The sequence below is a fragment of the Coloeus monedula genome (assembly GCF_965178545.1).
Source record: "Coloeus monedula genome assembly, chromosome: 1".
NCBI classification, from domain to species: Eukaryota; Metazoa; Chordata; class Aves; order Passeriformes; family Corvidae; genus Coloeus; species Coloeus monedula.
Genome location: NC_138781.1, coordinates 132,530,952 through 132,542,311, shown reverse-complemented (window position 1 = coordinate 132,542,311; position 11,360 = coordinate 132,530,952). Strand labels below are relative to the sequence as shown.

The 11,360-nt window shown below is 36.1% G+C and overlaps 1 protein-coding gene across 4 annotated transcripts in view; it reads right to left on the bottom strand.

The window, feature by feature from the left end:
* Positions 1–1,366: 1,366 nt before the first annotated feature.
* WWP1 (WW domain containing E3 ubiquitin protein ligase 1) overlaps positions 1,367–11,360 on the bottom strand; it is a 58,225-nt gene continuing 48,231 nt past the window's right edge. For all 4 annotated transcript variants that reach the window (XM_082283292.1, XM_082283295.1, XM_082283294.1 and 1 more), the window contains exons 18-24: positions 8,575–8,708; positions 8,341–8,481; positions 7,298–7,418; positions 5,495–5,599; positions 3,895–3,991; positions 3,516–3,588; positions 1,367–2,297 (exon numbers count right to left, since the gene is read on the bottom strand). In XM_082283292.1, the coding sequence (XP_082139418.1) occupies positions 2,198–2,297; positions 3,516–3,588; positions 3,895–3,991; positions 5,495–5,599; positions 7,298–7,418; positions 8,341–8,481; positions 8,575–8,708 (771 nt within the window). In that variant the 3' untranslated portion in view covers positions 1,367–2,197. The remainder of the gene's footprint in view (positions 2,298–3,515; positions 3,589–3,894; positions 3,992–5,494; positions 5,600–7,297; positions 7,419–8,340; positions 8,482–8,574; positions 8,709–11,360) is intronic.

The window sequence follows — 11,360 nt, the reverse complement described above, 5'->3', positions numbered from 1 at the left end:
CAAATTCATGTTAGTCATACACATGTACAGAAAGCTACTGGGTTTGGTTTTTTCTTGCTTACTAATCTTTATCCCCAGGAAAAACTAGTGCAGTTATGAGACAGCAGAAGTTACCAAAACAATGAAACAACTACATTCTTGTGATGTGCTGTCTTTTTTATTTTGTTCAGTTACTCACAGATTCACAAAATTCAGCAGTTGGTAGTGGGTCACCAAGTCATTCATTAGTGCAAATTCATTAACTGTGACATTTAGCCCTCCTTGTCTTTTAGGCAAGTGACACACACTCCTGGTGCCTGGCCTTTGACCTTCTTGGTTTGTTTTCTTAAACTTCCTCCATTCTAATCAGCAAAAGTGATAATTTAAGTGGATTTGCACTTCAAACGAATTCAGTGCTATATAAAAATGGTTTTGCAGAAGATATTTGGTGATGTATGAAAAACCCTCAAAGTGGTGGAAATTTCTGAAGCTCTTACAGAAGAGTTCATGTAAGACAGCAGTCTGTTGGGCCTGCTGCACCACTGCTGTGACCAGAGCTCTGTACAGGTACAGCTCCAGTGTAAGCTGTGCATATTGAATACAAAGCCTCGAGACAATCCCATAAGTAGAAAAATAAATTTCTGGCAGAATTCAGCTGCTGTATTGGAAAGATACAGGAACAGATATAGCTATTTTTTCCACATGTACACTTTTAACAGTGCAATATGATATGTTAACACAAGTGTGTTGAATTGTATTCTAAAATCATTTTAATGTGTGTACAAAATTCTGTGTAATTTAAATGTAATGGAATTTACAGATAATATTTAAAGCATATTACAAATGGTGATTTAAAACATTTTTACTCTAAAATAAGGAAGCACAGTTTGCTAAAAGTAGCATTTAATATAATTCACATGAATAAGGTGTTAAATTTTAGTACTTTTTTAAACACATCTTTGCAGTTCAGCAAATATATGCCAATAAAATGCCAATAAAACTTTGCTTTTATATTATTGTGCACTTAGGACAAACCTGACCTACATAGAAGGATGATAGGTTTTAGATGTACTTCATTCAAGTACGTCTAAATTGCTGTTATGAACTTTAGAGAAATGAGAGTATTTAATACTAAATATTTTTATCTGTGCAAAGCTTAAGTAACTTTCATTTTATTTGAGTTTACTAGATCCAGTATCTGAAACTGAACATGAACACAGAAAGCAGCAAAATTCACATTAACTTTTGTATACCCTTATAGCTCAGTTTACATTAATATAACTCTACAACGTTATAAAAAGGACATGATGGATTGAAAAGGGAAACCAAATAAAACAAAACAAAACAAAAAAAAGAGAAAAGCCTGCAAGACACCAGACCAAGAAGATAAAGGGTAGTATTTTCTCTTTTATTATTTTTTCTTTGAAGATTACCTAACATCCTCGTGGTCATAACCCAAGGTACTATGTAAACAAATTTCAATGCTGCTCAAATGAATTAAAATACTCTGTTCAGCTCCTGCAGTAAGTCAGAACAGTGGCACCAATTCCTTTCAACATTAAATCACATTCATCTCATTGTACATGACTCTTGTGCAAGTAGTAAAGGCTTTATTCATGACCTTGGCTACATCAGTAAGGAGGGATATATCAGCTATTTATGTATTTAAAAAAATTAAACTGACAGAACAACAGATTCTGTCATCTCAAATACCAGCAGCATCTTTCTACATATTTAGGATACGTTTGGCCTAAGCCTTTAACACCTTTTAGAACAGCCATGCAGTAAAACAAACTTGGAGATGTTTCTTAAGAGAACACTGAGCAGTTTAAACATTTTTCTGAATGATAAAGCCAAGATAAAGCAAATCCAGGCCCTTTCAAATGGCTGCAACTTTTCATACACTTAAAGCTCTATAAAACTAGAGCTCATTAGTATATATATTTATATTTTTTTATATATATATTTTAAATAAGTCTCTTGTCTGCTTTCAAAATTTATGGAGGGGTTTTTCTGGTCTTTTGAAAGGGCAATAAATAAAAGTAGAAAAGGCTGAACTGTTTTGCATATATTTGTGGAAGAACGGAGAACAATTAAACTTTTAGAGTTCCAGAAAGATCACTGTACAGAACAAAAAGCTTATATACAATTAAGTGTGCAATTTTAGTTGGCTGGGCCTTTTATTATGCAAGAGATCCTTTTTGACTAGAAGCCACTTCTACTCTTGTCCAAATCCCTCAGTTTCTTCAATGGCAAAGAGCAACTTCTCTTTTAGTTGTTCATAGCTTTTATATGGTGGCAAATCCAAACGATTAAAACTGAGCAAAAAGAAAACAGAATTTTATTACATTTATCTAAATCCCATGTAAAACTCTACAGAACTCAGCTGTTATAGTAGAAGTTATAAATGTTCTGATCTAACAATTAGAAAAAAAGAAATAAAAATCAGCACTATCTCACTGCCTTGACATTTCTACAAGAAGTAAAAACAAAATTTCAGAGGAATATTTAAAGAAACAAAAGACTGTTACCAGATAAAAAACCAGAATCATTAAAGACTGAAGACAGCCCAAGATACAGGGAACTATAATACTTAGAAAAAATATCATATAAAAACATGATACTTACAATAATAATTACTATTTCTTATAATAGTAATACTTAGAAAAGGAAATTTTCAGCATGAAGTTTAATATAGTCCCAGTTTGATGCATCTCCAAATTTCAACAACAGCATGAAAATCAACTTTTCTCCTTCCTACACATGCTTGGATATAGGTGGGTGTTTTTTCCTCCAAACTTTGCCCTTAAAAGCTTCTGCCAAAACATTTCATTCCACATCTTCCCCAAAATTATCCTAGACAAGACATGTGTAACTCTTGCAAACATCACTTAAACAAAAATCCAGTGGAGAAAATGTAAAATGGAAGATAACCTTTAAGTAGTTTAAAAGCATGACGAATATTATTGTCACATGGTGCCAAAGGAAAGTGTGTCCATCTTGCACAGTTATATAAAAAACTGATCTGTGTACCTGTTGCACCAGTTCAGTATGCACAGGAATGCCAAGCCAATAATGGCCCATCTGAAGCCTGGTGGGAAATAGTATCAGCATTCTTGGCTAAGCATCCTTGTTTTGAGCGTTTGCTGTGATTTCTTCTCATGACTATACATTTCATCTTTTATAAGGTTACTGCATAATAACTGTATCTAATAACTGTATGTACCTACTACTAACATGACTTGTTCAGTTATTTAATATTCTCTAAAATAATTAGGAAAACACCCCTGAGTTCTACACACGGATGTTCTCATACTTTTGATAGATCTGGCACTGACAAACTGTTCAGCACAGTAGCAAAATTTAAGAAGAGGGCAACTAGAAAAGTTTTCAGTACTGTCATAACAGGGCAATCAAACAAAGCTGAAGATGGAGATAGAGAATTGATTCAAATTAGATTTCATTTAATTTGGCCAATGCAAGCCTGGAAGAGATAAACCACTAAAAGTACAGAAAGTTTACATGTAACAACTCACCAAGTGTGACTTCTTGGTAACCAGGTTTCCTTGCCAACTTTTTCAATGCAGAATTTCTGAGGACCATTACTTCCTAGAAAAGAAGATTTTGAAAAGAGTAATCTGTTCCCTTTAAGTAGCATACATGATATATACGTCACATAAGACACAACTCAGACACAGCAGACAGAATTCATCAGTTATATGAACATGCTTCTCACAGAAACGAGCTAATTTCCAAATAGTTTATAAACGTATTCATGGGATTTATGATATCAAAAGCCCTTCTAGATACAAGGTGATGAACATGAATCTCCTCTTACCTGTACGCTTGCAGCACGGTTCATTTGCAAATGACACAGTGACAATATAAGAACTGTTTTGGTCACCTTTTACTTACCCATAAGTTCAGCAAATCCACCCAGAGGTAATCTGCAAGTGCCAGTGACAAACTGCAGAAGTCGCATGCGAACCTCGTTGTCTGTTTCTTTTACAAACTAGGCACAGAAATTCAAATTACTTAATAAAAAGTTTTAACACAGCTGGACAAAAACAAAAACCCCGTGAGGTGGTTGAAAAAGTCTAATTCCATTTAAAAATACACCACCTTGGTACCAGCTTGCATTTCTTGACTTTAGCAAAATTGGGTGGAGGGAGAACAACAGTGATTTCAGATTACATGCACTGTCATCCATTACAGTGTGAAGGCACAGCAAATAAGAAGAATCCTTACTATTTTATTCTACACTAAAATATAAATCATGCCAATGCTTTTTATAAAGACTACTGCCATTGTTATTAAACACAGCACTAGTCTAGCCACAGACTCAGGGTATTTCAAGACTAAATATTCCTTGTATGTGGAAGTCTCAGTGAGAGAAAACCCATCCATAACAGCTGCATCACTTTGTCAGGAAATTCACTGGGAAAGGAAGAGGAAGAAAAGAGAGCAGAGATGGAGAACATCTCAGTAAGACAGGGGGCATTAATATACCTAGAATTTTGACTCAGAAAAACTTGCATATAAATCTTGATACTTCTTTAGATTCTTTCAGTACCAAGCATCTTAAAAAGATGTATCATCAGATCTTACAATATAAATAGGAAATAATTGATTTGCATCACTTTCCCAGAGAAACTTAGTCAAAAGCATCTCTAAAATGGTGATTTTTCATAAGATAGGAAGACCCTAGGTCTGACTTCTCTTCAGGAAAATTCATAGAAGCTGTGAGCCTGAATAGTATTTGAGGATTTTTCCTTGGCCAACTTCATTAAAATGTGAGTGAAGATTATTCAGTGCTAGACCAGAGCAGTTAATATGACAATAATCAAAAGTACTATGTGGCATTTTTAGATCACAGAATCATAGAATGGTTTGGGTTGAAAGGGACTTTAAAGATCATCTGGTTTCAGCCCTCTGCCATGGCAGGAATACTTTCCACTAGACCAGGTTGCTCAGAGCTCCATGCAGCCTGGCCTGGAACACCTCCAGGGATGGGGCATCCACAACTTCTCTGGACAATCTGTTCCAGTGCTTCACCACCCTCACAGCAAACAGTGCCTCACACCCTCACCCTCTTTCTGAACCCATTTCCCCTTGTCCTGTCACTACATGCTCTTGTAAAACGTCCCTCTCTGTCTTGTAGGCTCCCTTCAGGTACTGGAAATTGAAGATGTACAGGTGTACTACATACAAAAACATTAAGAAGGCAAATGACTGCTCAGAATAAAAAAAAACCTCACTGAACAATCAGTAAGGACAATATACAGAAGAAAATACTCGTTAGCTGGCATCCAAATGTAATGTGTGTATCTATCTGCCATTTCTCACCCTAAAGTATGCTCCCTAAAGACCAGTAATCCTCCTTTCCTTCTCTGAAAAGAAAAAGGAAAGGAAGCTGTAAGAACCTTCATTTGGATGGCCCTCTACTCCACATGTCATTTGTGCTCCAGAACAACACAAAACCTAAAGAAGTCAGAACTATAACTGATTAACATACCTGCCAGAACCATATGATCTGCTTGCTATTCCTTGTGTAATGACGATAAACAGTGTTCCTCTGCCAGTCTGCTAAATCAACTTCTTGCATACCACAGAGCATAACCTAGAAAAGAAAACAATTTCTTCACATTAAACACATAAATTAAGAGTATTTTCTATTTTGTATGAGATATAGTAAAAAAAATGAAAGTTTTTGCTCCAAAAAAAGGACTGGTAATTTTTTCATTTTACTACTCAATTAGATTTTCCTTTTTCCAAAGTTTACAGAGCTACTCCAAAATTGTGTACATATTTAAGTGGTCTGAAAGACTGAATACCAGAAACTTGGTATCTTCCAACTAATAGCTCAATAATAAAAGATACTACCTTTCCCATAAGAGAAATTTTTATATTAAGAAGGAGATTACCCTCTCCATTAAACTTTTGCCTCATATTCCAAAATGATAATGATTATATTGCTGCGGCTACTACTAATAAAAATAAAACATACTGCAAAGTGTAAGTCTGAAAAGTATTCATTACAAGAGGCAATGAAAGCCTAAAGTTCTAAAGGCAAAGCCTTCTACAAAACTGAACACTGAATAAGATCAAGCAAAGCCTTTTCTTAGAAAAAACCCTCCCATTTAACTTAAGAAGGTTTCAGAAAGCTGCTCATATACAGGGAACCTTGGCAAGTCACACAGAAATAAATGAGCACAGCACTACAGAGCCTGTTGTCCCTACTCCAACTCACAACCCCAAGAGTGAACACAGGGCAGGCTGATTGTTAAGTAAACATGAGGCATGCAAGCAATCCCTGTTACCAGCCTTTGGGTTACATACTGAGGATCTGCAAAGTTCAATTTCAAACCTTGTTGGTTGCTCCAGCTTTCTGTCTTTAAATGTAAGAACCCTAGAACCTTAGACTGTCTATGTGATACCAAGCAATCGCTATACACTACACTCAACTTCTTTGTCATCTGTTACATGGTAATTCTACCCATCTACCAGAGAGGGAAAAGTCTGTGACTCAGAGATCCATAAGTGATCTGATACACTTTCACAGATAACTTTCAAAAAAACATTTTAATGCTGAACTGTGGGGTATGCCCAGCCTGGAGGGATTGCATAGCCTCCCAGCAAGATCCCCTTGGAAAAGGCGGCATTTCTCAGTGAGGGTGAGAGAAAACAGAACCATGATCCTCTGGGAGACCCTCTGTAGATCCTTTGTAACCCACTGGCTTTTACCCTCTCACACCCACCCTTGCATCCCTATAAGAACTACCCCTATTCCCCCTTAGAGATCGGAGAGCTCATCCCTGGCCTCCCCTTCGCGGGGAGCGGGTCAGATAAAGCTGCCCCATGCAGAACCGCCAAAGGAGCCTCTCGTCTCTCTCCTCCTGGTCCAGCCTGGGGTTTGCCTTGCAGGACAAGAGCTGAAATCACTCTCACTGAAATCCCTGAAGAGCTGACAGCCTGCTGAGACAGGCACCCCTCTGCGGAGGCAGCCCGGTGGCTGAGGGATCCCCGCAGACCTCTGGGGGACTGTCCCTTGCAGGACGCGCTCTCTGGTCGGTCACGGCTTCCTGGGTCTGAGCCACAGAGCCCATCCCAGCTGCAATACTGAACACCACAAAACACTGATTCAAAATACTGATTCAATTTTATCATGATTTAATCCCACTGCTCCTCATAAATTCTCCATGTTCCAGAAGCTATCAAATGGAGGACGCACAGACGAGATTCAAGCTGACATATCCATTTAATCTCTCCATATGTATAATCCTTGCAAAAGGTAAAAATGTTGAATAAAAAACCTCACCTCCAGTTCCTTTTCATCAAAATAATGTAGCCATTGTAGAGGAACTACTTCATTAAAACCATCAAGAAAAGCTTTGGTTTGTTCTCTAACTCCCCGAGAAAATCGCCACTCTGCCATTAGCCTGGGGTAGAACAAAACCAAACGTGAATTAAACATCAATTGTGCATTCAACATGAAGAAGTTCAAACACATAGGATTGTGTGTGTGTTCCCATCAGGTAAGAATCCCTCAAGTTTTACTTCTTACACTGTTCAATTCTATTAACTATAAGGAACCTACTATATTATCCCAAATCTTCAAACTCAGGTAATAGTAAAGTAGCAAGATGTAACTTAGATTACCATTCCAGTTAAAAATAAATATTATTATTAACTTTAATTTATCTATATACTATAGAATATATATATACTATATATATGTATCTATATACTATATTTCTCTCAGAAACTGAAGACCACTAATTTAAGTGGAAACTTTATTTGTAGCACTGGATATACACTGCATCACAGAAAAGGGTCTGTGTACATCTGCTTTTGAGATCACCAAGTAGATCAGAAATAGAGGTTCAGAAAAAGAAGGGCAGTGATGAAATTAGGAAATAAGTAGAAAAGAGCAGCAGAAAGAGTTTAAAAACAACAGTTGAAGTCACAGCATGTTACACAGCATTCTGAATTTCCATTTCCACATTTAGAGTCAAGTTCTGAACAATTTTAGAATCTTCTGTTAAATAGATATCTTCTCTCTACCTGGATTTGTTACCTGAAGTTACTGAAAATAGGCCTTCACCTGTTCTCTCACTGTACATGTACAAGAGCACGACAGTTCATCTCCTCACATGGTCTCCTTCTGTACCAAGTGATTGTGTATCAAGATAGCAACATGTACCAAGATACCATTTCAGTAACAGCCACAAGAATTACATAGTATCATGGGAAGAAAAAAAAAAAAAAATAAAACCAAACCAACAAAAACCACGGTGCCAAAAAAGACTAGAGCAACAGGAGAAACATGGAACACTTTTTTCAGCATTTACACCTTCCTACCCAATATATTCTTCTTTGTTCTCCTCAGTTACCAAGATATTTGAACCTCCTGATTTCAGTTCATGTGAGGTTACTTTTCCTAAGAGCTCCATATCCACACAGAAGTACATTTCCAAGTTACACTCCTCAATGTTATTATCCCTGGATGGCAAGAAAAAAATATTGTAATGAATTCTATATAAACAAAAAATCCATAAAATATCAAAGACACACACAAAAAAATGAACTACAAACCTTATCCAAATTAGGGAATTGTAGAATTCAGTATCAATAGATTCTAAGTCCTTAATAGTAAGCTTTTTGCTCAGCATTCGTTTGTAGAAAGGCAGAGAAAAACCAGTGTCAATAAATTTCCCATGAAACAATGCCTGTTGAACAGAAAAATATGTTCAGTTTTTATTGAACTACTGACTTATTGAAGTGTTTCTGGACTCAGTCTTTTTTTTTTTTCCTTTCTCCTTCAAATAATAAAAAGCACCCAATAGTAGTACCAGCTTTTTAAAACTGTATTTATAAAGAACAAAGCATTAAATTAAATGGGAAGCAAAAAAAAAGACAAAACTTATCCAAGCATATGTTATTACGATTTAGAAATTCTTTGATTAGAAGAAAAAACTTCTCATAAAAGGACTTCATCCTTTCTTCACCTTCATTATGTGAATAGGCATAATTGTGTTATTTTATCCTACTTGATCATAATATTTGATCCTACTTGAGTACTACTGCCATTTTTTACTACATACATACATCCAACATCATCCATTACAGAATGCTACTGCAGCTTGTAAGAAAGAGCTTTGGGAATCATGGTTTTTTTATAGGTGAGTAACAGAACTGAGGAATTGAGTTCTCCACGAAACTGAAAAAAAACCCCAAACCCAAAACATGGTCACACTTGTCTCACCACACTGATTTCTAGAATTAGAAACCTGCTTTCTAGTACTGAAGCATAGCATTACACACACACAGACACACACACACACAGTGTTAACCTCTACACTGACTCAGTGCATCTGAGAGCTCACAGCACAACCATAACCCTGAAACCCTTTTTTCCCTTCAGCTTTATCAAGTACACTTTCTTCATTAAAATAGCTCTTTAAAGAAATCATCCTAAACATAGGCCATGTGTGGCATTCATCGCTTCTCTTTCATCACATCTGAAATTCTGTGAGCAGAACAGCCAATTAACAGCCCATTTCCTCTAGGCTCCATCTTTTTTCCCCACCTAATTTCCCCCTTTTAGGCTTAGCATGCATTTTCTTCTGCTTAAGGAGAGCCTAAAGAGGTTCTCTTAGAGGCCTTTATTTATTTGTTTGTTTATACATTTATTTACTTTTAAGCTAGTCTACTCTTCTCATGAGAAGGTGACCTGATAGAAATTCAATCTCAAGTGCAGCATTTGGGCATGTGATTTTCTGGTTTTGCAAGATTAAGTTCTTAAAATTACCTTATTTAATATGTATGGTAATCTTCGAGCAAAATATAAAAGCTGCCTCAGCCAACTTCATTTAACAGGTTTTTATTACGAAGTAAGATGCATATTCTTTATGTTTAATCCTGTTTCAGTTGAAAACATTTGTAGTTACTTCAGTACTTAAAACTAAAAAACCCACTACTATTTTAGAACTGTGAGAAGAACAGAAACTGCAACTGCATTTCCCAGTTACATTATTACCTGAGCTATCTTAAGCCACTAGAGGATATCCCAGGAAGCACTGCAGAAAATACCATCCAGTATAAACCATGAATACACTCAAACCTTGCACATCAGGCACTGTTACACAGGTCTCTCTCGCCCCACGTGGAGAATTTAAAATATAAACACATATATACTTCAGGAAATAAAAGTCTGTCTTTTAATTACATTAATTACTTTAATTAAGCTTTTTACTTTGATCTGTACTGTTATGAAATAGCTTTCCTAAAGTTAACATTTCTTACACACAAGATCAAAAAACACCAACTAAAAGAAACAATGGCTCTAGCACATAACTGGCTTTATCATGCCTTCCTTCTAAGCAGCCTTGTAACTTGCTGAGGACTCTAAAATAAAGAAAAAACTTGGCAGCCTATTGAAAGTGTTAACACAATGAGATAAATTTTCATGACGGCATAAAAACTGTGAATTTGGCCATAAAACACTTGAAATCAGAGATGTTATCATCATAACTGAATAATTTCTCAAGAAGAATCTATAAGAAAAGCAGAACTAAGAAACCACCCAAACCTAATTTAAGTCTGAAAGTATTTTTTCATTTATGTTACACTTGGCTTGTATTTATTCTAATTTCATACACAAAGCCTGAACAACATAAGGCATTAGTCTCTTCAATATGAACTCTTTTTGGTTTCACTGTTCACCATGTTCAGGGGTGTTGCTGAGGACTACCTGTAGACATGATGATTATGTGGAAAGATGACAGTATCACTACATGGAAGGAAAGAAATGTGACAGAACAGGAGTCACTACAGAAGACCAACTCAGCGATACCAGAAGAAATGATACAACATGCCTGATCAGCTTGTAGTTAAAGAGAAATCTGATGGCAGAGAATCAGCTCCCTGACAGCTTTTGGTCTCTGCAGTATCTGACTTTGGTATCCAAGCATGTACATTTAAATTAAGGCTCAGTGTACTCTGCAAAACATTCTAACTCATTTTTTTCAAATACACTAAGGTATACCAAGTCCAACTGAGGAGCTGTTTTCACAAAATATGTCACATTTTTCAGAGCATCAGTATTCAGACACTCAATCAAACAGCAATTTGCATGAAGTACACACATCCAATTGATGAAAATAAAATATTATATCGAATGTCGTATTAACTTTCATTACTCTCCCAGGAAACATGAGTGTGGAAGAGACTTAACTCTCAGGGAATTGGCTCAATAAACTTATATGCCTTAATCTTCCATTTCTATGAGATTAATATAACCTTTAAGAACTGTACAAACAAATACTGTTCAGGAGTAAATGTATAGCTACAGCAAATATAAAACCTTAAAAATCTAACCT